Source organism: Rhea pennata, chromosome 13, assembly GCF_028389875.1.
Source record: "Rhea pennata isolate bPtePen1 chromosome 13, bPtePen1.pri, whole genome shotgun sequence".
Lineage (NCBI taxonomy): Eukaryota > Metazoa > Chordata > Aves > Rheiformes > Rheidae > Rhea > Rhea pennata.
In genome coordinates, this window is record NC_084675.1 from 411,156 (window position 1) to 439,146 (window position 27,991).

The 27,991-nt window shown below is 41.5% G+C and overlaps 1 protein-coding gene across 1 annotated transcript; it reads left to right on the forward strand.

Annotated features, from left to right (window-relative positions):
* Positions 1-1,712: 1,712 nt before the first annotated feature.
* NUTF2 (nuclear transport factor 2) lies at positions 1,713-27,784 on the forward strand. Its single transcript, XM_062586399.1, has 5 exons — positions 1,713-1,800; positions 10,572-10,696; positions 13,996-14,067; positions 19,241-19,339; positions 27,258-27,784. The coding sequence occupies exons 2-5, from the start codon at positions 10,598-10,600 to the stop codon at positions 27,369-27,371; spliced, it is 384 nt and encodes a 127-aa protein (XP_062442383.1). The 5' UTR covers positions 1,713-1,800; positions 10,572-10,597; the 3' UTR covers positions 27,372-27,784.
* The last annotated feature ends 207 nt before the right edge of the window (positions 27,785-27,991 follow it).

A 27,991-nucleotide genomic window follows, 5' to 3' on the forward strand; every position in this document is an offset into this window, starting at 1 on the left:
CTCTCTGCCCAACTCTCCAGCCTGTCCAGGTCTCTCTGAATGGCAGCACAGCCTTCAGGTGTATCACCCACTCCTCCCAGCTTGGTATCATCAGCAAACTTGCTGAGGAGGCACTCTGTCTCTTCGTCCAGGTCACTGATGAGTAAGTTGATCGGGATGGGACCCAGTACTGAGCCCTGGGGAACTCCACTAGCCACAGGCCTCCCACTAGACTGCGTGCCACTGATGAGACCCCTCTGAGCTCTGCCTTTCAGCCAGTTCTCAATGCACCTCACTGTCCACTCCTCTAACCCACACTTCCTGAGCTTATCTAGGAGGATGTTATGAGAGACAGTGTCAAAAGCCTTGCTGAAGTCAAGGTACGCAACGTTCACTGCTCCCCCCTCATTTACCCAGCCAGCCATTTCATCACAGAAGGCTATCAGATTGGTTAAGCAGTCAGAGATCTGATAATGTGACAAAACCAGTGAAAAAGCTTGTCATCTTCTACCAGGCATGAAACAACAGCTCGGACATAGAAGAATGGAGAGAGGGGGGAAAGAATCACCTATTTACTGTTCAATTCCTCTTTGCTTGGACTCTGAAGCATCAGCCACCTGCAGTCTTTATTTTCAGGCCATGTGGGATAAAAAGCCACGGGATAGTGACAGACACAGCATTGGTGCTCAGTTTTATCTTCTGTTTTTGTACAGGAAAAGCCTCACAGCAAGACACATGTGAGAAGGCATTTATTTTATTAGTACAGGTTAGAACAACTAGAAAATTAGAATTAGAAAAGTTTAGGAGAGAGGCTCAGCATTGGCCACCCCTATCTCCTGTTCCTAGTAATGCCTGGCCTTCCTCCACCTTCAGCAACAAGCACAGACGAATACTTTACGGACACAGCTCTTTCCAGGGCTGTGCAATGCTATCTCCCTCCAAGCAGCAGACTGATGACAGTCAGTCATCTACAGCCTGCCTGCAGAACTGCCAGGGCTGGGCCAAATGCAATGCTTGGCACAGCACAACTGCTGAGCTATCTTTCAGACTCAGCCCTGTTATCTAAGTTGCAGGACAACAAAGACATCTGCACCTTTATAAACCTTCCCTGCCACTATTTGCTGCTGCTTTACTGAACTTGGTGTGGGCTTCCAGTAAGACTGAATTTTTAAAGACACTTCTTCAAAAGTAGTTATTTGAAGTATTCCTTTGCTGTACCCCATTGTGCATTCTACCTTCTTTCAGGACTACTGAACTTCAGGGTGCACAGGAGCAGTGGCTGCTGGGTCACTTGCCTCCAGACAAGCCAGCCCTGATCCCATGGGCAAAGGCCTCTGTGAGGACTCCTGCCTGGGAAGTACCTGTGGTTGATTGCAGGTGGTCTTGAGGCAGGCAAAAGTCATGCACTTCACAGGGAGTGGTGACAGGGCCCTTCTAGGGAGAGGACCCGAGCACGGAAGCGATGGCCAACTGAGACCAGAAGGGCTTCACAGGAGATGCAGAGATGAAAGAAGCACCTCTACCACTATCCCACAATGCTCCGGAGCACGGCCTTGCGGGGTCAGCAATGCGCGGTCTCCTTCCCTTCATTCAAATAAGGCACGGCGGGAGGCGGCGCGAGACACCTCGGGAGCTGTAGTTCTATACGCTGCTTCCATTGCGCTCCCGAGCGGCAGCTGGACTCGCTTTCCCGGCGTGCTGCGGGGCGGGGAGGCTAAGACTGGGCCGCATCGGGCGGGCGGGGCGGGCAGCGCGGGCGAGAGAGGCTCAGAGGATTCGCGCCGCGCACGGTGCCGCTGCCGCCATAGTGGGAACTGCGGGGTGAGTGCGGCGCGGCGCGGCGGCGGCGCGGCGGCGGAGGGCCCTGAGCCGGGGGAGGAGAGGGTGGAAGTCAGGAGCGGGGAGCAAAACGTGCCCGGGCGCAGGCTGCCGCCCCGCCCCGGCCCGCGCTCGCCGGCCGCGGCCCTGTGGCTGAGCTCTGTCGCGGGGCGCACCCGGCAGCCGCGGGCCCGGGCCGTGGCGCGCTGGGGCGGGGCGCTGGGCGGCGGGAGCCGGGAGGCTGGAAGCAACCTGACCTTCTCCGTCTTTGGCGCCTCGGCGTGTGCTGGCGTGGGAACTGAGCCCCGGCGCTGTCCGGAAGGCCGGGCCGGGGGCAGGCTGCGGCTTGGCGGGCGGCTCCACCGTTCGGTCCCGTGTGGCCGAGCCCCACCCGCCTGCCCGGTTCTGGTGCTGGCAAGGTGACTGAGAAGCGTGGCAGCGCACCGGGCGACGGGTGCTCCCCATCCACAGTTCCGTCCCTCCACAGTTCCTCCGACAGCCTCGGCTGCAGCAGAGACTTCAGCTGAGGCGAGTGCAGGCCGTAGACTTAAGAAAGAAATCTCCAGCGGCAAACGAGAACAACAGTTCCTCAAGCTGAGGAGATAAATGCCATTCCTCTGCTCCAGGAGAACATTGAAACAGCCCTTCTAGAGCAAATAGCTTTTTGAAGGAGTGTTTTTCACACATGCTGTTCAAATATTCCTGTGTGCAGATAATCTGTCTAGTCTGTGCTGAAAGATTCACTGTTGTGACTGCTTTAGGCATTGGGCTTTCATGACACGGATGTGCCCTCGAAGCCTCCTGCCTTGCTGATGTTGCCTGTCTGTGCTCTGTAGTGCTCTTGCTTTACTTGATGTGATTTGGTATCACAGAGGGGAAAGGCAGAGGCACTGAGTGCTGAGAGTAAAATCTGCAAGGAGATAATTTGCATTGCTTCAAAGAAGGTGTATCTCAGTATGCTTTAGGCTTCAGGTATTTGATATTCACTATATTATTCTCTTACCAGAAGTGTGTGCAGAGCCTGAACTTAACCTGGCTGATGTGTTTGAATAACTTTGTCATATAGAAGAACAAAAAGTTTGCACTTTCTTGGAGTAAAACTAGCAAGGCACATGTGCTCAGTGATCTGCTATAGGCATCTTGTATCAAGGGGATGGGGCTAAACTCTTTTCAGTAGTGCCATGTGACAGGACAAGAGGCAATGGGTGAAAGCTGAACCACAGGAACTCCCGACTGAATATGAGGAGGAATTCCTTCACTGTGGGAGTGACAGGGCAGCGGAAGAGGTTGCCCAGAGAGGTTGTGGAGGCTCCTTCTCTGGAGATACTCAAAGCCCACCTGGATGTGATCCTGTCTAACATGCTCTAGATGACCCTGCTGAGCATGGGGGTTGGACTAGATGATCTCCAGAGGTCCCTTCCCACCTTACCCATTTTGTGATTCTGTGGAAGCTGAGAAAGATTGATAAGCACTAAATCAATTTTTTTTTCAGTAAGATGTATAGTGGATTTAGGATAAATGACATTATATCTGGGTTCTGATGAACTGAATATGTTCCAGTATTTCATTGTGTCTGTTAATGTGCATTCTGTTTAGTTTGGAGAAGAGAAGGTTGATGGTGGGGGGAGGTTGGAACATGACTTAATCACAGCTTTTCAGTATCTTCAGAATGATTAGCAAGAAGACAGAGCCAGGCTCTTCATAGCAGTGAATCTCAGGAGGACAAGAGACAAGGTACATAAACTGAGACAAGAGAGACTCTGATTGTATATAAGGAGGACCTTTTCCTCATGAGAGTGGTCAAGTGTTGGAACAAGTTGTCCACAGAAGTTAAGCAGTCTCCATCCTTGGTGGTTTTCAGGATTAGACTGGCTAAATGCTTGAGCAAGCTGATCTTATCTCCCAGCTGCCCATGCTCTGAGCACAAGATTGCACTAGAGATCTCCTGAGGTTCCTTCCAACCAGAATAAGTCTGTGTTTTTTTTTTCCTGATAATTTGTTTACCTGCTTCTCCTGTTGACAGCATGTGCCTTTGCTAATGAAAGGTGAGCTGTTCAAATGATTGCTTGTGTAGGTTATTACATGAGCTGTTTGAAAGGAAACTGATTAATCCTGTGACGCGGTTCCATTGGGGTCTTAGAAAGCATGCAGAAGAGGAGCTCCTCTATTTGTAAGTCTTAGTGGTAACAGAAAAGAGACTGAAGGAGTCTTTAGCTCACTATTTTTATTTTGAGTTGTCAAAAATATAGACATGAATTTAAGTGGTATGGTATACTAGAACATGGTAGAAATTGCATGACCAGCTGAAACAGCTGAGTTCTTTTATTGTCTTTATTTGCTCATGTTGATGAATAGGGAACAGTGTAGTGACTGGTAGTTTTTAAATCATGTTTGCCATGGAGTTTCCTGTATCCTTGGACCAATATTATCAATTTAAAGAGCGTTGGTGCTCTCTTGTTACACTGAGTATCACACTTTCCGAAAAAAAAACTGTCAGCTTAACATTCTGCTAAGCCTGAATTCAGCCATGACAAAGTTTAACTTAAGTGCAGTGCTGTGTGGAGGCAGTTTGAATGTTCTAGGAATGTGGTTTAGAGATGCTCAGATTACTTACGAAAGTAGTGTACTCATACTCAGTTACTGGCTAATATACGGCAAATATTTTTCCTTCCTTGTCTTCATTAGGATGTTAAAATGTGTTAGTTTGAGGCTTTTGTCTTTATGTTCTGTGTTTTCTTTCTCATGTTCTCAAACGGTCAACCTCACAAATTAGAAACTATTTACTTGCTTATTTGCTGGTGATAGTTGTTCTTTATTTTGGAATGCTTTCTTTGTGTGTGTGAAAATCCCTGTGAGTCCACCTTAGTATTCTTTAGCAATTTACATTACACTATGCTATTGCTCCTATCTAAATGCTAGTTTTAGTTGGCATTTTCAGAAAAAGTGCAGGATTTCTTAGTAGTGCGGGTTTCCCATGCTTTGTTTCAAAAAGACTTTTTTTTTTAATTGATAGCAGCTAAGCTAACATGCCCAAATGTGATAATGCAGCAAGTGTTTAGATAAACATCTTAAAAAAAAAAAAAAAAAAAAAAAAGTTTCAGGGAAGGTGATCTAAATTTGTGGAGTTTTCCTTGTTTCTTTTCTTTCTTCTTTTTGTCTGTTAGCAACTCTTTCTCCTTCTGTCAAAATAAAAAAAAGATGGCTTTGGCTTGTCTAAATTTACAGCTCCAAGTACCTCTGGTGATGCTACTTGACTAGAAGGATTGACTTGATGCTGCAACGTGTTGACTGAGAATCATCTTTAAGTTGTTTCATGGCATCTTCTTTGTTGAAGGAAGCAATAGGAAGAGTTATCAACCAAAGTTTTTACAGAAATTGGTTATTTGAGGACTGTGGTCCCCTTAGGAGTCTGGCAGTCTTGGTATGTTCATCCTGAACTCTCAAGCCCAGAGTTAAGACAGCAGAGGAGGAAGTGGGATGCATGTAGAAGCGTCGATATGAATACCTTAAGCCATGACAAGCAACGACAAAGATTCTGTGTTTCTGCATATTGTGGATAAAAGAATCTGCTGCCTAAGGACAGTGTAACCTCAGTCTAATTCTGATGGTTCATAGCCGTGTGAGGGCTCCTTTCTCTTCCAGTCTCCCTCTTTTTCTTTCCTCCTTGGTACTACTACTATCTGGGGCATGCTGCTCCATGTGTTACTAGTGCTGTCTGCCACATACTGAAACTGATGAGGGGGAAATGCTAATTAAGGCAGTTGTTTCACCTGTGGACCAGTATGGCTAGTGGCACTGGACATAATGCTGAGCAGCTTGTGGGGAAGGGAAAGGCTTTGAGATGTAGTGTAGTCTTGGGTAATTTGACAAGGTTGAGTAGCAGCTGGGCTGTGTAAATGGCAGGGGACTGTGCTGTCATGATTGTGGGGCTCTGTGGAAGTTCTGTTAATGTTGAGAGTAGGCTTGATTGTATGCAGGAAAGCCTCATACCATGGGCAACTCAAAAGCTCTGCATGGTGTAGGTTGTCCTTCCTTTATTGCAGGATGCTGAACATAGGAGCATCTCTGTATGATCAGGAATGCTGTGTAGCCCAAGGCAATATGCAACAGTACCAGTGTAGTGCTAAGTCTTAAAGGAGTGCTGTGCTGTATGTGGGATGAACATGGGATAAGGAGGCTGAGGACAGGCTGTGTGCCATGAATCACCATGTAGGATGGGAGTTGGGAAGTTCAGTGAATGATGTGTAAAGGTCAGGAGAATACACTTCAGGGTGTGTTGGTGTGTGGTCTGGTAAAGGTATTGGAAAATTTGACTTCATTAAGCCTTTTATATTGAACATACCTTTTATAACAGCTTGATAAATGTATCGATACAATTTGATATGGATTGTATCTGATTGAAGGGGACTAGACTTGATAACACAGATCTTTCCTATCTTTTGTTTTCTAGTATGTCTCAAGTTTCTTAAACTTGTGATTATTCCACGTTGTTTTCTGCATGTTAAAGGAGGCAAATCAGAAAAGGGGAAGGAAATTGCTTATTGGAAGAGGGACAGGGAGAAAGAAGATATTAAGCAAAAGTGCATATGAATGGCACAGGAAAAAAAGCAAGATCATAAAATTAATGAAGGGTCACTAATTTCAGCAGCATTTTTAAAATTTGGTTCTCATTTCTGTGGCAAAATCAACATTATAACTGGGCAAATTTATACTGGTTTTTATTTAATGTTTTTTACTTGCCCAAGTACAAATTTCTTTGTGAGCTAACATACTAATTTTTAGTTTCAGAAACCATTCTGTTACTTTCTATATTTAAAATACTTATCCCTTAGTTTCTTACAGTCATAAAGCAAAGGCTTTCTCACTGTTTCAGGATGAACAGAAGGCATCTGGTAATTGAGTGAAATGGTGTTGTGCCTCAAGGACCAAGTCTAAATGAGATGGGTCTCACATGGTGTATGAGAAAAGACTTCTTTTAGAAAAAGCTGACATCTAGCTCAAGAGAATAAGCTGGTCGTAGTTTGCTATGTACTAGCTCAGATTGCGAGTAGGTGCTTGGCTGTATAACATGGATATCTATAAGTACATTTGCTCTTGAATGTTTAGGAAGTGTGACTGGTATTTATCATACAAGTTATAGTGGTGCAATTGTATGGTGGTTTAACAAAACTGAACAGGAGTGATTTTTGCTTGGACTTTTTATTCTATCACAACCACTCTCCTACCATCTCAAACTACGTACCTTTAGGTATCTTCAGCTCTTGAATGGAAGGAGCAGACTTCAAAACTAAACACGAGTGGTTTTTGGTTTCCTAAATAAGCTGCAAGAATCCTCCCAATGATGCGGTGAGCACCACCAAAGTAGATTCACAACGAGGCCCTGCTCAAATAAGGTGAGTGTAGATTTAAGAAAAAGGCAGCAAGAGGTTCTGGAGAAGCTGTGAAATGGGACTACAGCCTGGCACAATCATGTATGTGATCTAGGGTTTCTTTGTCACCACAGAAAGGGCATGTTTCAGAGGACCTGTGAACTGTGCCATGGGCATGCTTGGGACTACTGCTTAAGGGAGGAATTTCTAGCTTATGTCGCTGCTGGGCCATGGAGCAACTCAAACTATGAGCTGTCCCATTGTGATACTTCCCATTTTGATGCAAAACTTTGTGCATGGGCATGATAGGAAAATGAGGAAATGGGGGCAGGAGAGTATAGGTGTTTCTGAGGTGATGGTCATTCAGCATATCACAGTGTGCAGAGAGAATGCTACAAGGGAGGCTTGAGGAATAAAAATCTGAGCTTTTATGGAGTTTGAGTAGATGGCTGTTTTCCCCAGGACTCTTGAGACAGGAGCGTTCAAGGTGATCTTCATCTTCAGGGACAAATTAGAAGAGATGTGGCAGATGTCATTCCAAGTGCTGGGAGAGCAACATAAAGCCTATTTGCTTCTGTTGTTCGAAGCTCAAACTGCTCTCCAGTTTTGGACCAGTACTATTCTCTGGCTCATGGCAGATAGAGATGCATTTCTGTCCCTGTGAGTGAAGAAAAGGGTTGTGCTGCAGCGGCTTAACTACATGTAAGCTGAATGTTCTTACGAGTTTAGTTACTTTTTCCTCCCCCCCTTCCCCCCATAGCCTAATGTGTAGAGGGGATGATATTGGGGAACACAGATTGTAAGGGGGTTGTCTTGAAGGCAAAAGACAAATCCTGGCCTGTGGCACACCAAGAATTTGGGGTGAGGGGAGAATGACAGAGGGGAGATAGTATATTGACATAATACCAGTATCTTGGAGCCCATAACTTTAAATCTCTACTAGACTTGTTCAGAATTCGAAATTCTGGGCCTTTTTCTAGAAGATGTTTTGTAGGTCTGTCTTCAAACTTGGAGATGGCAAGAGCATGTTATAAAAGTACCCTATTGCATGTTCCTGTTCTTTATTGATTGTAGGTGAAACTAAAGGGCTGTTACAATGGGCTCAGGTAGATGTAATTCCCATGGGATTGTTTGGTATGTTCTTGAAACCCAATGTGCTTTCCTAAATGCAAGCGTAGGATTCAAGGAGTTTAACAGTTCTATATTGTGATAGATCTTTGTTACAGCTGGGGAGGTAAGCAATGGAAGTATGTGTTGCCAGCCTAGGCACAGCCTAGATCTGTTTCACACAGCATGGCTTCTGATAAGTCTTTTGAGAAGAAGACTTAGAATGAAGTCTATTTGAATACTGTGAAGTGGTTTTAGAGAGATTTTCTTACAAGATGAATACTTTAATACAGGCTGAAGTTACTTACTTCCACATCTGTTCCAGGTTAGGCTGGTATGTGGCAAAAATGGATAAGCAATTGATATAACTTTTCTCTTGTAAAGAAGTGAGTTTGAGTTGTTTGGTTTTTTGTTTGGTTTTTACCCTGTTTTACTTGGATAGATTTATCAATTTGCGATCTATTTTCACAGAGGAGTCACTCTGTTGGGTAAAACCTCTTCAGACTGAGTCACATATTGCAAATATTCATGGGACAAATATGATGATTGCTATTCCAAACTATGTATTATAGATTTCCTGGAGCAGTTCAAATATTAGATAGCAATATGTCTGTGATTTTAGTCTACGTTAGTATATAGGATTATTAGTTTTAATGCTGACTACATTGCCTAGAAAGTTGATGTTAGATTAAAAATGTTTCAAAGTCAGGATGAGCATGTTTTTTCAGTTTGTTTCTGACCTCAGTCCTTCATCTCTGGACGAAATTAAGTTTCGAAGGTGCACTTGGAAATGAGTCTTTAGCTGTCATCAGCTGTGTGTCAAAAACTGTGGAGTCTGTAGCCTGGTTTTGTGGCACATCATTACAGCCAAAGCTCTTTCTGCAGAGCCTTTCCTTCTTTGTAGGCTCCCAAACATCCCTTTCTCAGAAGGAATGACCGCATTGTCACACAAATATGTGAGTAATTGACATCCAAAGGAACACAGAATAACTTATCATGTCTTGTGTTCAAAAACAATTTCATGTTCTGGATACTTCTCAGCCCTGCAGTGCAATACAGACTAGTATTTTGAGGGTTTCTGGTCAGATATTGCAGAAAGAGTCTAGGGACTGGCAGATCTTGACCTTTATCCAGAATAATTTAGTTTTCTTGAAATAAACTCAGTCCTTAAAATGGAATGTAATGGTTTTTAAGTACAACACTTTTTTTTTCCTTTGTGTTTTGACTTCAGCACAATTCTTCAGCTTGGGAGGTCTTTTAGAGATGGGTCAGAATAAAGAAAAAATGATTTTTTTTTTTGAAAAGTTCTATGAGAATGTAGAGCCACTGTCTATTCTGATCTTATATGATAATTTCGAGATCTAGATCTATCTGGACTGGTGCACATGCCATATGTTTAATCAAAAATAGTAGGGACTGATTTTTCAGAAGAGTTCAATACCTTTGAGCTCCCAGTACCTTCACTGGGAACTGCAGATGTTCAGGACAGTGAAAAATCAGGATTTGTGTCTTTAAATGACTACAGCATCAAAGATGTATGTCAAGTATACTTGAGTCTTAGTGGCAGGATAAAAGACTAAAGCAGGTCTTAAAGTAAATTTGTGTTATGCAAAAAGCTAATGGAAGTGAATTGACTCCTATTGCATAGCACTGAAAGGACACTGTTTCATCCTCAGAATGGTCTGTGGATGGTGAAATATATGAGGAATCACAGAACTGTTGGAGTTGGGAAGCATCTCTGGAGATCATGTGGTCCAACCCACCTGTTCCATCAGGGTCAGGTAGAGCAGCTTGCCCAGGACCGTGTCCAATCAGCTTTTGAGTATCTCCAAGGATAAAGGCTCCACAACCTCTCCAGGCAACCCATTCCAGTGTTCAACAACCTTCAAAATGAAGAAGCATTTTCCTGGGTTCAAGTAGAATTTCATGAGTTTCAGGTTGTGCCCGTTGCCTCTCATCCTGATACTGGCCACGACTGTTCTCTTTTTCACTATCTCATTGGATGTTTATAGATAACTCCTGAGCCTTCTCTTCTGCAGGCTAAACAATCTCAACTCTCAGCCTTTTCCCCCCATGCGGAATGCTCTAGTCCCTTAATCATCCTTGTGGCCCTTTGCTGGACTTGCTCCAGTAAATACCTGTCTGAGGGATTTGCTGTACTTCTTTCAAAGATTAAATTCTGGCTGTCTGAGGGGTCTGCATTTACCTCTTAATACATAAGCCAAATACTATGCTTATTTATGTGATTGTTCTCTCTGCTGATTTTTTTTTTTGTTTGTTTCCTTGTTTGTTTTACAGTCACTGGCTTTGGGTGAGGATTCAGAATGGGAGACAAGCCTATCTGGGAGCAGATTGGGTCCAGCTTCGTACAACATTACTACCAGCTCTTTGATGCAGACAGGACCCAGTTAGGAGCAATATATGTGAGTATCTCTAGAAAGGAAGTTGAGGTTCTATCCCATAATCTTCTAAATTTCTCTATTTTGATTTGTGGGAATACGCAAGAAGGGTTAGTGGGTTTTATGCTGGCTCCACAATATTAGTCAAACAATTGCACTTGCTGAACTCTTATTTCTTGTCTTACTCTTATATGTGCCTTCTATTTAGAGCTTTGTCTGCCTTGCTGATAGGCAGTCAGTCTCAAAAAAAAAAAAAAAAGAAAAAAAGAAAAAAGAAAAGAAAAATGCACAACAACCTAAACCACCCTCCCCAACAAAATGGCTATAAACAGCAGCTTGCAGTGAGAGAGGCTGGTGATTATCTTGTGATAAAATTCTCTGTAAAAGCAACTGTGCTATCCTTAGTTTACCATTAGTTTATAGCCTTGGATTTGCTTAGACACCTGTTAGGTGATGGGATGTGGATTTTTCTAAGCCCTCCTCTGTTTAGCAGCTCTTACAGGTGTTTTTTGGATCTCATGCTGCATTTTTTCCAGTGTGTTAAATTAAGTTTAAATTTAAGCTTTCTTTTAATTAAAAATTCTTAACTTTTGTCCCTTATTTGAGGCAAAATAGATGTGGGTTACAAACTTTAATTTTGTAACTAAAAGGTTCAAGGGAGTGTCTGCCTCTAATCGTGGAGAAGGACATGTTCTAAAGAACATGCAAAATGCTAGTTGAGATTACCTGTGGTGAGGAATGCTGCTGGGTGGCTGAGTTGTTTCAGTAGGAGACTCAAGTCTTGCAAGTCTTTTAATACATCCTGCTTTTCTGACCCTTGCTGGTTGAATCATATGCAGTTCTGCCAAGCTCTTGAGTGCTGGAAGTTCTTACAGGAATACCATCTGACACCTCTCCCTGCACCGCAGCAGTCTCCACTAGCACTGATAGCATTACTTCTTTGGATTCTTGCTTCTTCGGGTGTTTGCTGTCTGCTAGACTGTTGGCTGATCCTGGACAAGAAGCTGTGAGCAGGATTTGTAAAGTGAGAAGAGCAAGCAGTCAGTATTTAATCCACAGCTCTAAATATGAAGCCTCTTAGCACTTTCTGGTATGTTACTACCCAAACCTCTTTAAGTTGCGTAACACTGATTAATTCTAATGAAGACTGACTAGTTCCTGGAAACATGGCCTTGCATTCAGTGAGCACCTGGGCTTTGGGATCCTGCTGTCTTTCATCATTCAATGGAGATTCCTATTCAAGTACAGGCAGGAGAGCATTAGGCAAGTCACTGATGTGTTTTAGAGAGTTTTTAAACTATGGAGGGTATAGACCCTGCTTTGTGTGGCTAAAATGTGTCCTTGTCTAAATTAAAGGAGATTCTGTAGAAATGTTCTACTTCTACTGAAGCCTTTTGTCTTCTGAGACCTTGTGGAAGTAAATATATTATGCAGCAAGGGGGAGCACTTGGATTTCTCTTGCATTCTTGAATTGCTGCTTTCTACTTCAAGGTTCAGTATTTCTCCTTTAGTGGTGTGACCCAATTAAATTGAGTTTTTGTTCTGAGACAGTCACTTTTGTTATGAACTGCTTGAGGTATATGACTTCAGACTAAGTCAAGGGTTTGTACAGATGTTATGCTTATGCACTTTTGCAGGAAAATGCTGTAGCTCTACGTTGTTCTACTGTATATGTGTGGCTTGTTGTAATGAAGTATTTTCTTATGCTGTTTTCTCATCTGTAGGGCTTTTGAGATGGGAAAAGGGATGCACTTTCTCACAGATATATGGTGTAGAAGGTAACTATCAAGGCAACCTATAGCTGGGAGTCAGGTAGACATAACTAGGTACCATCTAAAATTCTAGCCTGTAGTTTAATGTTTACATTCCCTCACTAGTTTAATGTGTCCCCTAAGATACAAGACCTTTCTGACTGTTCCGAGAGGAGCAGTAAGCTCAGCTGCTGATTCCTGAAGTGGATTCAGAAAGACAGGTCCTGGGTCTCCTGCTTTTCTGGCTTTCCCTATTTGAAACCCATGCTTTGAGTGCATGAGAGAAGAATAGTGTCATCCCCTGGTACCATCACCTCGTTTCCCAAATAATCAAAATCAGAAATTGATGTCCTATCATAAGATGTGAGTAATGTCAGCCAAATGCTCTTGCTGAGTAACTAGCTTACACAACCTGGATTTGGTCCCTTTCCTCCTGAAAGGGGCATGTCTTAAAAGGAGGCAGCGTTCAAGGACTCTTAACCTGTACTGCCTTCAGTTGCATCTGTAACTGAGATGCTGTGTGCTGTTGCTCTGGTCGACCTCTTTGTTCTTTTGGCTCTTGCTGTATGTGTTCTATATTGTGTCCTTGCCATGATTTTGTGAGAACCAGAAGTTTTTTGAGATTGTGGCTGTGTTGTACAAGTTCAATGCACCTGGCTGAAGGATGTGGCTTTCTGGTGCAACATGGATCAAAAACAGGGCTTGGAAAACTTACTAGAGAACATACAAATGGGGCTCTTTAGATTCTGCCCTTTTCTGCTCACATATTCAGATCCTAAGTGCAATGGAAATTTAGAAGGGGAAGAGGCAGGAATCATGTTTGAGCTATTTAGACTTAAAAAGGTGGAAGGAGTAATAGGTTCCAGGACAATTTGGGATGTGAATAGAAACTTGGGATGCTGTTTGGAGATGACAACAGGCAGACTTTGAGCTCAGTGGAAATCAGTCTAAGTCTGTTTGCCAAAAGTTAAAGTTGGACTTGGGATGGCAGAACTGTGTCAACACTAGTTAGGATCTTATGACCTTGGGATAAACTGTAGAAAAATCTTCTTACCTGTTGCACCTAACATATAGCATAGACTGGAGATCCTCCCTCATATACTAGAAGAGCTTGTAGACTGAAGCATTGCAATCATTTCATTCCAGATGAGGCAGTCTGTTAGAAGACCTTTAGATGCTCATTATGCTGTTCTGGATGTGAGTGGGATATGTAAATCAATACTTGAGATGTAAAAAACATGGTGATGTAACTTATTCTGTGAGACTACTTCATATATTTTTGTCTCTTGGTGCTTTACTTTGTGTGCATACCTTTAGATACCTTTTTCTTCTGAAAACTAACTTTGATCCAAAGGAAGGATTTTTTTTGGTAGAACTGTGACAGTGAAATTTCATCTACTTGATTTCTAATTGACTTTTCTAAACTGTTTCAATTGCTCTTTGTAGTTTCTTTCCATCTCCTTTACAAGTAGTTTTCAAACTTTGCAACTTTTCAAAAAGTTTTCAAATTTTACCAATATTGCTTCAGAATTATCTAAGCAGGTGGATGAATTTGTTTTTCTTTCCCCTCAGATTGATGCATCATGCCTTACGTGGGAAGGACAGCAGTTCCAGGGCAAAGCAGCTATTGTTGAAAAACTCTCTGTAAGTGTGTAATCCTTCCTGAATGTTTTGGGAAACATTTCTGAAGACTGCAAATTAGTCTCTTTTGAAAGTTTGAACTAGAAGTGTAGCAGCTTAAAACTCTGGAAAATGGGACTTGTGCTTCCAGGTTATGGTCTTCAGAGAATGTTAGCTGTGGTTTAACTGTGTGGTGAGGTGTTAATTGACTCCTTTAGTTTGCAAGATTATTTTATAACTCTGCAATTGGATTTGACGTTGCTAGTTTACTTTCAAAAAATATTGTTCATACTCTTGACACATTGATTCTTGTTAGAGCAATGCTATGGAAGTAGCACAGCAAACCTGTTTGGATTTGCGTATGGTAAAGGTCAAGCCAGGAGCTTTCTGTTTTCTGGTACGTAAATTGCAAACAATTTCTATAGTGGAGACCCTGGCTTATTCTAAACCCAGAGTTTATCAGCTATTCAGATATGAGCAGAGGAGAGCATTTCTTACTGAATATAGAGCAAGAGCTTCACGTTCTCTATACATTTAGTTAAACATGGAAAAAATTATTCTTCTGAGAAAAATCTGTATTAATGTTCTAAAAATGGGTGTACCTGCGAGCTATCATGAGATCAGAAAGTTTGTTCCTCTTGCCTTGTAGATGGCATGCTCTAGCTCTTCTGACGTTTTGCTCGGAACATGGTATATCAGACAGAATAAGACACCATTCAGACTCTTTCTTCTCAGAGTAATAAAAACTTTTGTTACTTGGACACCTATTTAGTTGCACAGGTATTGTTTTTGTGATTTGGAATCACTGCTTTCATCAAAGTTCTCCTTAACTGTAAAGACCATAGTTTGTCCTTGGATCTGTATTTTAGGTGCCTGCTTTGCCTTCAAGAAGGCCACACACCTCAGAAGTAACACAGCTTGCAATTGTTTACTCCCAGATAAGGCAGAAGATACTCAAGCTCCAGAGTTGGTTGGCTGTGTACTCACTCTTCCTTAGACCTCTGGGCTAGCAGCCATTTAGACACCCAACCAGCTAAACACTTGCTTGGCTGGTGTCTAAAGCTTTGCCTTGGATCTGTCGCAGTGCAGAGCAGTCTGTTATCCTCCAGGGTGATACTCACTTTCTTCTTTGCCTTCCTGACTGTAGCAAAAGTCAGACTTTCTGGATTCATGTGCCTGCTGCACAGTCTTGCCTGGTGAGTGGAGGCACACTTCTTAGCTCCAGGGGAAGCTTTTCTGTCAATATGCATTTGATTGGAGCAAAGCAGAAATGCAGTAGAATTATTCAATGCCCTTCTGCTGCTTTGGCTTGCTATGGAGCTCTATCAATTTACCCTGACTGTGATGCCTTTCAGGATGGCTCTGTCAGCACCAAGCTACTCAGGCTGTCCGCTGTTCAACCTAATGTTTAGCCTGTTTCTGCTCCTGGAGCATCTGAGAGTGCAGAGCAGGTCACTGACAGAATTTGGCATTTCTTGCTTTTGCAGTTAGTGGTTTTGTGTACTTCAGTGCCTGACCTAATCAGTAGTGTACCCTAAGCACCAACAAGATTTCTCCTGAATAGCAGCAACACATTGGTTTGCCAATACTGGTGCACCTATAACGGAGCAGGTAGTCCTTCTTTGTCTTAATAGGTGCTGGACTTAGGGCTTGTCTCAAACAGAATGTATGCCCTCCTTGGTGTAGCCTGTTTTGGCTTGAGCATTTGAGATACTGCGTTAGTCCTTCTAGGAGCTTCCCGAACCAATGAAGAAGCTATGCCAAGTTGCTTTAGTGACAGAATATCTCTAGACCTCCTTTCATTTATGGTGGGATTTCGTCACATCTCTTAGCAGAATTATGTTACAGTGTGCACATTCTGCATTAACCAGACTTATCCAGAATCTCTTCCCATCAATAAGGCACTCTTAGACTTAGCATACTGAGTATTAGCAGGCTTCAAGGTAGGCAGCAGAGAAAACAGGTTGGTGTTTTCAGGTACTTTCGGAAGTGGAATGTGTTTATGCAGCACAGCCAGCTCCATGAGAGAAAGCCAAGAGTGCCTGAATTTACTACTTGTGCTCCTTGCTTAGCCTGCTAATGTACCCAGCACTTCTTGCCAGGTGTGAGTTTTTAAACTACTTGACAAACATTATTTTTTGCAAAATTTGTTTTATCTTCAAAAAAAAAGACTTGGAAGTGCAGACAAGTTCTCATAAGATGCTGAAAGCTTTGCTTGTATGGTTTCCCATTTCTGTTAGTCCCTTGCATTGCACTGTTCATCTCAAGAAACGCTTCAGTACAGGTGCATGTTCATCCTTTTGAGGGAATTTCCCTCTAAGTTTTTTTTTTTTAAAATTATATTTATATATATATATATATATATATATATATATATATATATATTATTTTCTATTAGCTGATCCTACTCTGTCCAGCAGGATTTTCCCCCTTGTGTCACAGGAGAAATAGTTTACTCAGCTGGCTAACCACTGGGGTGGAGTGGGGGGGGGGCCCTTTCTCTGCAAGTGACATTCACGTACTTGAAAGAGGCACCACCTTGCCCAACCTTGTCTTTGGTTCTGTGCCACTGTTTTGGGGAACTTGGGGGCGGGAGGGCTTTCCTTCCTCTCTGTTTTCTGTCTCTAATCATACCTCTCACTGGCATCTCATCACACTGGAAAATGGGTTCTGGGTACAACCACGTTCATTTCAGTTCATCGCTCTACTTAGCTGTTCTAAGAGACTCTTCTTGCAGGACTTGCTCAACAAGAAGTTGATGTACAGAGGTAAGACCAGGTTTCACAGTGCTCTCGCTTTTGTATAAGGGGAGATGTCCAAAGCCTAACTTGTATATGGTCAAGTTTCGGACAAGGACGCTGGCAAATCTTCTGCTGGCAGTTCAGAAGAGACTGCTGTGGGGTTTTGGGGGATTACAGGATGTCTACTGCACATTATGAACAAGTTGGCTCATTTCAGTTCATGGTAGATCAGGATTGTTACCAATTCAGTCTATTTGTGGCATTTTCGTGTCTCTGCCCCCTCCACACTATGTACTCACCAAGTCACTTGTGATGGCCACAGCAGACTTTCTCTTTGTGTCTTGTCATGATTGACTGATTAAGATCAGATTCTATTTGATGCTATTTTCAAGGCACATGTATTTGAGTATTCAAAAATTATGACTGATCCTCACTTGGCTGGTAGAATTTTTGGGCAACTTGTAGACTAATTTGAGGGCTTACCTTTCTCCAGACAGGTGCTATCAGTTTTGATTCAGTATGTGTTACAATAGCAAATACTAAGGCTTGCTTTCCTTTCTAGTCCTTCCTACTAGCAAATACGTTTGTAGTGTCCCATACCAAGCTTTATCTCAAGACCATTGTCTTTGGATTTCTATTGCTATTGTCTGTGTATGAGCATGATTACTCTTTGGATCATCATTCCCCAGCCTTTGAAACACTCCTGTTCTGACGGCTCAATTGTTTCAGTCTGCAAGGAAGTACTTAATTATCCCCTTCCAGCATTTGTTGTCTGATTGCAACAGATGCTGCTCTTGGTAGTTAGAACTTACTTAGACAGTTGATTTGAGGTCGTGGTTCTTTGAAGAAGTATAATCTCTGCAGTAGCATTCTGGACCTCCATCTGTTCAGACCACATTCAAGTCCATGTGAATGCAGGTGATGATGGACAGCTCATGCTGCATAGCACGCCATAGTTCCTGGGAACAAGTTCCTTCTGCTGCATTAGAAGGGCAGCAAAGCTGTGGCTCTCAGACTGTATTACTTATTTTGTACTCCTCCAGCTTTGGATCTAAGGCAAGAAGCTAGCTCTGTTTCAGCAGATGATCTTCCCTGAGTGAAGGATCCATTGACAGATCTGTTTGCAGTCTAGGCCAAGAGGAAACATTGTAGGCTTTAATAAAGACTGTTCTTTTAACAGTTGTCTTCTGAAGTTCCTTTGTGATTAGAGGACTGCTCTACGCTCTTCCTTTGCTTCCCTAGGTCTTGATTCTTCCACAGTTTGTGTTCTCTATTAGCCAAAGAATTAGCTTCCTGATATCCTTCCTGAAGCTTTACACTTGTAGGGTGAAGTCTGTACTTCACATCCTTGTGAAGAACAGAACTCTTAGGCCTAGGCCTTCTGTGAAGTCTTTCAGGCTGGCTCTTTCCACTGGAGAGAAATGTGGTGCTTGTCAAAGTGGATATTTGGATGTGTCTCAACCTCTTAAGAAATTGAGAAGGTCAAGCAAAGTGACAAAGCACATCCTACAAGTTTAAATGACTGCATGCTGCTGCCCTATATAGTGCTTTGACTCAGAGTATCAACTCTGTGATCATTTGGAGCTCCGTCCATGCTGCATTGCCACTTCCATCACTAATGCAGCATTTGCTAGATCAGTGCCAAAAATTGTTTGTGTGACAGGACTCTGAGATACTCTAAGTGTTTGTGTTCACAGCTTAGTCACCTCTGGTTGGAATGTGAATGTAGCCTAAGTTGAAAGAGAGAATTATTATTTCACAGTGTCTCAAAGTGTGTACTTCAACTCTTAACCACTTTCCATGTTCATGTACATCTGGAGTGTTTTTTTTTTTTTTTTTTTTTTTTTTTTTTTTTTTTTCCCAGTATCTATCTATGGTTTGGTCTCCTACTCCCCCTTCCATCCTGCTCCTGCCTGGCACATGGCAAAGATGCCTGTTGCCATTTCAGTTCCCCTCAGATGCTCTTACTAGGAAGGAATCAAAAGTAAAAAGTGGATATGTGGATTTCAGGTACTGAACACAGGTTATTGGACAGCCACCTTTCCTTTCTGTTCGTAGCCAATTTAATGGAAAATCCTACTTGGCATTGCCTGGTAAATCTCACATATTGGGTCACATCATCTTAATACTGTTCAGAACACAGAAGTTTTGTGCTTTCATCATACCAAGTTTTAGCTTGTAGATGAACAGAAGCTCTTATGGCACAGTGTAATAAGACTAGGAAAAAAGTACCACTAAATGTATGTGGTGACTAATTATTTCATGTCTTGGTGCTTTAAAAACATGTAACTATCACGGTCAACTCAGCTGAGCAGGGTTGAGTTGCAACAACTCTCCCTGCAGTAGTGCCAAAATATTCTAATTCTTCAAATACTGATATTTTTTCTTGATCTTTCTTTTGGGAATAAGTTAAATTGTCAATGATTGTACATTTCCTCATTTTTTTTTCATTGTAGAGCCTTCCTTTCCAAAAAATACAACACAGCATCACAGCACAAGACCACCAGCCTACACCTGACAGCTGTATACTCAGTATGGTAGTGGGACAGCTTAAGGTAAACTCTTTCCATTACAGGGTAACAAATGCTTATGTCTTAAATTTTTTTTGTAGAACACTAAAACACCTGATTTCTGAAAACCTTAAAACGTTTTCTGGGGTGGGGAGGGAGTACTGGTAAGCTCACATTGTGACATGGTTCTTCTACTGTTCAAGACTGACAGGAAACTATTCCTTCCTCAAGATAACTAGCACTAAGTAAAAATTTCCTGCAACTTGGCAGACTTTTCTTCTTGTCAAGCAAAGCATCATGGCCTTTACTGTGTATACGACTATAATACAGGCTCTGAAGACATCAATATTTTCCTTACTTAGATACAATAAGGTTTCAGCATCCTCAGCTGCATTTAAAAGTATCATTATAGTGTTCTTGGACACCATAACCACCTTGTTTAGTGTTCCTTCTGCCCCTTGATGTACCATATGCATCATGCATTATGTTGTTTCAGTAGCCTTTTTTTTTAGCTGACAACCCTTCAATAAGATCATGCTTTCCCCTTTGCTGTTATAGGGCATAAGAATAAAATTATGGTTTTAATGCAGTAGTCTAGTTAAAACTGGGTCAACAATGGGAATGTTGCCTGTGTTGAAACACCTCCTCCTTGTGAAGAAATTGGATCACTTTTCAGGCTGTAATATGATTGCATTGCTGTTTAAGTTATGGTACTGAACAGGATAAACTTAGGCAGTTTCCTGCTCTTCAGAGGAAATGTTGCATCTTCAATATACCAAAGCCACAGACTTGTAAGTTAATAAGAGTGTTAACAAAAGAATTTATTCTGGCGTCTGCAAAATCTTCTGCATGTAAAGTCACTTACAGGCGGAACTTGCCCACAGTGGGCAGTGTTTGTTTTAAAAGTATGAAATCACCATTGACCTGTCAGAGTTGGTCTTTTCAGGGTTTAGTTCAGCCATGCTGTCACAATCTTTAGACCTACTTTGCTCAGTTTCTCCTAAAATTGTTGCTTAGACTTCCTTTTTCTGTTGACTGAATGGCATTTCCAGGATCAAAGCCTTCAACCTCCCACAGAATGTTCTGTTAGGCAAACCTGGGCCTGACAGTTTGAATCTGCTTGCATCCTCAAAACACTTAGCTATTCTTTATTGTTCTGGGCTGACCAGTGGAGAAGAGCAGTTCCCAGTGTGTATTGCAACCACTTCTAAACCTAACATAGATGGCTTTGGCTCTCAAAGTTGTTCCTGCTTCCTAGTCGCAAGTTGGATTCTAGCTTTCCTGTTGCTCACTGCCTGCATGTACTTTATTGGGGAAAGACAGCCACATGTGGCCACGGAAAGCACTGAATTCCAGGGCAGGTTTGAAGTTGGGCATGTTCATCTCATTCCTCTGATTCTTGGGTGTGCAGAAAACTCAGTGGTGTGACAGGCACGACATTTTGACTCCATGTCTTGGACTGGACACAGCTGCAATGGTTATGCACTGTCATATTTTTAAGGTTATTTACATAATCATCAAACAGATCACAGCCTGCAACAGTGATCCTATGTTGAATCCCATGGCAAGAGATGAAGCTTTTAAGAGATTCTGTAAAGCTTTGGGGTTTTCTCATGCTGTGGTGTGGTCATTGGGCTGGTAGATGCAGTCTGGGAGCTTTCTATAAATACCATTGCTTGGAGCAATATTTCTTACTGTGCCATTTTTATCCTCCTAACTATTTCAACTTGCTGAGCAGTACTTGAGTATTCAGGGATCATTCATGGTGCACCAGCTACTTGGAAATAATATGTTGGATTAAGCAGAATATTTACTGTTGACATGACCATATATAACCTGTTTCTGAATTTTTAGTTGGAGAGGCAACTGTCTTCCATTCCTCACTCCTCACAACTGTGAGGCTTCAGTCTTGGCTTCAGAAAGCAGAGTTTAATGCTTGAGATTGCTGCCTATCACTGAGGAACTGTCCAGAAGTTCTAATTTGAACTTTCTGACTTTCTGCTTTTGCCTTGTATGATGCTCATTGTTGCAGCTAGACAGAGGAAATAACCAGTAAGAGTTTATAACATGATGTATATGGTAACCATTTCTGTTATTAAATGAAACTGGCTGTCACATGTAGAGAATACTTTCTCTTGTGTTAATCTATGTATGTTAGTGCTGAGATGGACAAAAATTATTGCTATTCTAGATTCAAAACAGTAACTAAAAACAACTAGTTTGTTAGGCATTTTAATAAGTTGCTCATCTGCTCTTCATTAGAACAGAAGACAAGCACACAAAGGTGGAGCTGCATGTTTTAGTTATCTAAAGGTACCCTTCTTAACACTCTATCTACTCTGCACAGCTCAGGTTTGTTCATCTCAAGGAAAACTTAAAGGTTAACTCACGCAAGAAGGGAACTTTCAAGACCATCAGTAGCAGAGTTTGAAGGGAAAAGCCACATTTCCCACTAACTATTCAGTTATCCTGTTCATGGATATCCCAGTTATCTTTACTATGAGGCCAGATTTTTGGAAGCTTAGAATGATTAACACATCCTTTCAAATCTGTCATGTTTTTTAAAATTTTCATTGTTATATGTAGAGAAAGAACTTGCATATGCTTTTACTAGAATAATACAAGAAAATAACAGGCTAGAAATACTTGATGGTTATATAATGCACTCTTTTTAAGAGTTTTTGAATGGATTTTTTTGAAGTCTGACTGAATTATTGGTCCTGAAAATTCAATGGAAACTCATTCTTAAGTGAGCTGGGTGCATCTTAGCATTTCTTCCTTAACCCATTAAATTCCAAGCTTGTTTTGCTGTAGGGAAAAGAAAATCCCAAAATACTTAAGCAGAAAGAATCTTCTGTTCTCCCTCTATATACTATGGGATAAGCCGCTACCAAAGTGTTACGAAGCCTCAGCTCCCTTCTTAACTGTGCTGGAATAGTCCTTAAGAAATGGTGGACCCAGGACTATTATTATCAAACTCCTCATTTCCTTCCCCAGAATATTATGCTTTAAGAAAAGTTGTTGCAGGTTTTAGGAGTCTTAAGCCTCTGTGAGTGTACACCCACCCTTTTGTAGGTGTATTTTATTGGATCAGTTGAAACATTACTGCCCAGTGACAAGGTTGGGATGTACATCTACCTCTATACTGCTCCAGTCTATAGCCCAGCATGCTAATCCAAATATGAACTATAAAATCTTTTAGAGCAGGTAATCAATCCCCATTGAGGGGATTGGAGACAGCAGTTTCTTGGAGATGTTTGAGCATAATAGGGCATCTGAACATGGTGGATGAAGTCAGTAGCAAGAGTCTGACACCAGCAGAAACAGTACAATAACTGTTTTCATTGAAAAGCATGTTTTTAAACAGATGTGAAGAATCTTCTTTAATGACTATTGGGATAGTTGATAGTGTTTTATTTAATCCTCCTATAGAAGAGTAATAGATGTACTTCCACTGATTCTAATTCTCCTCACTTTTTTTATTGCTATTCATTGACTGTGTGCTTGCTTGCTTCAACTAGGAAGAAATCAGTTTTGAAGCCTCTAGGAGCAAGTTTCTCTTGGGGACACTACTTCAGCAATATTCATCCAGGATGTCATGCAGTATTTCTAGTGTGCTTCACTTAGTAACATATTTCTCCTCCTGTCATGCTCAGGCAGATGATGACCAGGTTCTAGGCTTCCACCAAACCTTTTTGTTGAAAAACTTTCAAGGTGCCTGGGTATGCACCAATGAAGTCTTCAGGCTAGCCCTCCACAACGTTTAACCTCTGCCTTACTTCTCTTCCATGCAGTCCTCGCTGTCCTGGCTGAGTAAGGAGTGCTCTCTTCTCGCTCTTCTGTCAATTGAGTTTGTAGTGGCTGAGAAGCATGGCTGTTGCTTGCACATTCTCAAAGCAGTGTGGCAGATCTGGGACTCTTCCTGGAGCGTGAATTTTGAAGTGATCATTGCAGAATTAATTGTGAATAACTAATTTGTTATGTGGTGCTTCATAGCCTTAGAAGGGGGAGGAAATTTGCAACCAAAGTCACTTTTTTTTCTGCTTTTCTTTTTCTTTTTTTTTCTTTTACAATGCATGGTGAATACTTCTGCATTGTTTAAAGCTTGTTAAATGGGGAAAGTTAATATCTGAAAGTACCTGTTAACCAAAATAACTGGCTTATTCTTTGAGATAGCTATGAATTTGCATTTCAATGAACAGTTGCTACAGGGTGCTGGTGAAAGGAGAATAAAATTGTCCCTGACCAGGCAAGAGGAGAAAAGTTATGTTTTTCTTTTAGAGTAAGTTTCAGAATAAAACTTGGATCACAAAGAAATACTGTATCTAATGTTCTGAAATGGTCATGTTCCATGAATTGAGGACTTGACAATTTTCGGCCTGTTAATTCATCCAGTCTAAGGGCCCCCAGGTCAGAAGGAATGTAGAGAAACTGGTGAAGCCTCAAAAGAGGCCGAGGTGGCCAGGGCTCTAGAAGGAGCTGAGCTTGAGTCTGGAGAAGAGGTTGCTAAGGGCAATCTAGTAGCAGCAGCGTAAAACTACCTGAAAGAGAAGTAGCTGGAAAGCAGTTAGCATAATTCCAGTACTGACTATGGTTTTCTTGGTGGCGCCAGATGGTATATAACCAGGAACAGTGGTCGCAAACTACAGCTTGTGAAGTTCAGATTGGATACAAGTGGAAGACTCTTCATGAGGAGGATGAAACCCTGGAGAGGCTGTGGAGCCTCAATTGTTGGATGTTTTGAAGACTGCTAGACAAAGCTGTGGCTGATGTGATGCCTCTGATACCCCAAGTGTGAGCAGGAGCCTGGAATGGAGATCTCCAGGGCTCTTTCCAGTATGCAATTCTGATATATTTTTTTCCAAGGATCACAGGACATGAAAAAGAATTTGAACTGCATATAAGAAAGTTTTGTGGGGAAAAGCCAAGCCCCTTGTGTTTATAACCTGAGTCACAACTGGAATGCATATGCTGAATTTGGATCGGAAAGTAAAGGTAAAGGGTGTTTCAGTGAGGCTGCTTGAGATGTGATGAAGAGCTGAAGTAAAGAGACTGGAACAGTTATTGCCCTGTAAATCATCTCAAGTAATTGAAAGGATGCTCTTTGTCAAGTCATAAAATTCTGGCTGAATTCTTGGGCATGGAGGTATTGTTCCTCTGCTGTGAGAACATTATATGAAAGAAAGAAAGCTATACTACGTGACTTCAGTGTGTGAACTGACTGTGTAAAGCAGCAAGAGGAAATAATTCCTTTTCTTCCAATCTTTCATGCACGCAGTCCTGAATTACATAAGAAATTCCCCTCAAGCCAAAGTACTAATGACTACAGTGCAGCTAGGCTTACCACAGATTGAGAGGAAACATATTAAAAAACTAGTATGATGATGATGATGATCTCTCACTCAGTAATAAGCAAGCTTAAATTTAGTTCATAAAACTGTTTTTGTGACTGCTGGTAGGTCCCTCAGTGACCCTAGAAGAGGAGGATGGAAAGTGAGTGAGAGTATATTAAATGCTTATTAATACCTGTGATTCAAAGTGATCTGAATTGAAGAGATTCTGCTTGGCCCAATCTGGCCCAGTCTGAGCCTAATCCAAGCCATTAGAAAGGAGCTGGCATAAATTCATTCAGACTTGGTCAAAAAGGTTAACTTTAAGATGACTTTGCAAAGACATGTCAAGCTTTGAGGAACATTGGAAAGCTGTGCATCTGTTAAAGATTCCTTTAAAATTCCTTTTAAATATCCACAGTTATCTTGCAGCTGAATAGTTGGTAGTAGGTAGTGGGACCTTACTACTACCCATGTTCTTTCAGTGCACAAGCTACCTCTCCTTTCTGGGCAGATCTAATACTGATAGTATGTCCTCTGAAATACCTGGTGTTTCTGCTGTAGTCCAGCACAGTTCCTTGTGTTCACATCAAGCTAGCTATTGTGGAACATCTGCCTAATGCAAAAGGGTGACTTTATCAAGTAACAGAAGGCTACCCAGTACATCAAGCTGTTGAACAGTGACTGTTTTAGCACTTGCCTTGGTTCTGGGATTTTTCTTTTTCCATGGTTTTATGTACTCAATACTTCCAGTCTTACTTGCCTTTTATATTTTGGCTGTGGGAAAGTATTTTCCTTATCACTTGTCCTTCATGTTTTATAGTAGTTTGATTGTATATTACCCTTTCTTCCCACCCAGTCATGTTTTTTTTGCAAGTTAGATTTGTGCTTAATTTACTTTCATCAGTAGGAAACTATGGATCATCTTTCTTGCCCTCCTCTGGCCATTCCTTATTTTACTGTTTTGTAAGTGATAAGAAATGCATGCAGGATTTGGTATGTGGGTGCTCTGTGCATTTATGTGACTGCATAATTATGCTTTTATGTTCAGTTCCTAATAACTGATAACATTTTGTTTGCCTTGATAGCTGTTAAGTTCTGAGCTGATGTTTCCAAAAAAAAAAAAAAAAAAAAAAAAAAAAATTGTCCGTATCGCTCTCCTGAGAGGCAGTAGCTAATCATAGGGCCCTTTTTGATTTTCCATCATGGACTAGCTTGCACTTACTGCATTTTTTGTCTATCACTTTATTTCCTAAGCAGCTGTCACTATGAAATCCTTGCAGTTAACTTTAGATTTGAATGCTCCTTTTATGCTTTAGTTATGTACTTGATTCTACCAGTGCTCTGCCAGACTTCCCATTTCCAATATAACTGATGTCCTTAGCAAGTTGCTCCTCCTTGGTTTGTTTCATAGTTAATTCATCATTTGTGCTCTACTTTTTTTAAATGATGTTTTGTTTACTTCCAGAAGCCTCCTTTATTCTGCTCTTTAGTCTTGGCTTTTTCATCTGCTTTTCTTGGTGGACTGCAGAGAATTCAAATCAACTCAAACTCAGATCAACTCAAAATGCTGAATGAAGAGCATTTTAAGTGTTTCATGCATTCCTCTGGATGCTGCTTGTTAATGCTTTAATGCTTTTTTTCACTTTTGAAGTTTAAAACTTGTGTGCTGAAAGATTAAAGCTTGAATTCTCTGAAAAATGCTGAACAGAGTATGTTGTGGTCAGTATCACAAGGGTTTTTTTTTTTTTTTTTTTTTTTTTTTTTTTGTAGCCAGGTGCTGTGTGCTGTTCAAATTTAAATCCTATTGTGTGATCTCCAGCTGATTTGAGAATCGATTATTTATGTTATTTAAAGGCTTTAACTTCTGCCTTGATCTCGCTGAGGAGACTGGTAAACATTAGATGGGAGGACTAGTCTCTCTAATACTATTCTCTACTTCTGTAGTCCCTAACCCTTGTAATGTAATCCAGGCATTATAAGCCCCCAGCTGAATTATCAAAGGCAAAAGTTGAGGCACCTCTCCAAAGATTCACTATGCTAGAACATCCTATCACAGCTACAGTAATTGTTTAACTCATTTTGAGCAGTTCATGTACCGTAGAAATACAAAGTACTATGTGGCTGGACAGCAGAGCATGCTCTGGGAAAGATTTCAAAAGCCTAGATCATTGCAGAGTTCATTCAGGCAATATTATTGATAGACTCCTACAGAAACTCCCTTCTATGACACATCCATACTACAGCAATTATCAGCTAATTTTTAAACACAATTACAATTGTTTTACACAGTTCCTAGGATATAGCCCAAAGGAAGCTTGTTCGTTAAACACAATGAAGCAGGCATGTACTTACCAGTGATGTGAAGCTGCTGGAACAAGACATCTGCAACACTCTTCCAGAAAACCTCAACAAACTCCAGCAGATTTGATTCTATTGCAGGATTTCTGTTTTGTGAGACTTCAAGTGTTTGTTTGCCAAGCAACTTAGAACAGAGCCTCTGGTTGTATTAAAGTGTTTCTTGAAGTACTGGATGTGCACATGACCTTTTAAATCTTGGTTTGAGAGTGGAATGCATTCCTCATTTTTAAAAATAAGCTTTTTAAACTTTTTTTTCCCCTCTTTCTTCACAGGCTGATGAAGATCCTATCATGGGATTCCACCAGATATTTCTATTAAAGAACATCAATGATGCCTGGGTTTGCACCAATGATATGTTCAGGCTAGCACTGCACAACTTTGGCTGAGCTGGCAACCCCGAGGCACTCGTGCTTTTTTTTCCTTCTGTCCTCTTCCTGATACTATTCACACTCACAGAACATTCCAAATATCATACACAAACCTGCAGCACTGCAGAGCGTGAGCAAGCAAGACCTGTGACCTGTCCTTCTGCTGAGTTTACATTGTTACTAGATGAGTTCCTTGTGCATGATGTTTGGAAGTTAGACTTAGCTGCATTTGACAAGAGAAATTTGTGTTGTACCAGCATGCCTCGGAAAGAATTTATAATACAAAAGGTTGCTGTTTATGTACTGACAAGATGCTCTATAATCCAAAGAAATGAAAGAACAGCAGCCTGTACGGCCCAGATATTGATTTGTTCAGATGTTTCGATGCTACATTACACAATAAAACCATGAGATTTTCTTAACAGTTTAAATTGTTTTTATCAGTTGGATATTGAGCATATGATACTACCTGAATTAGTTGTCATACCCTGTGTTTGCCTGGTTGGGAAATGTCTACAATCCCCCCCCCCCCCCGCACCCTCCCCCCCCCCCCCAAAAAAAAAAAAAAAAAAAAAAAAAAAGCTCTTAAACACTTTTACCAGTGAATGCTGTTGAGGTTTGCCCTTGGGCATACAGCT

Coding starts and splice junctions, on each gene's coding strand:
- NUTF2 (XM_062586399.1), top strand. CDS start 10,598: ATGGGAGACAAGCCTATCTGGGAGCAGATTGGGTCCAGCTTCGTACAA. Junction 14,068..19,240: donor CTATTGTTGAAAAACTCTCT/GTAAGTGTGTAA, acceptor TTTTCATTGTAG/AGCCTTCCTTTCCAAAAAAT. Junction 19,340..27,257: donor TGGTAGTGGGACAGCTTAAG/GTAAACTCTTTC, acceptor CTTTCTTCACAG/GCTGATGAAGATCCTATCAT.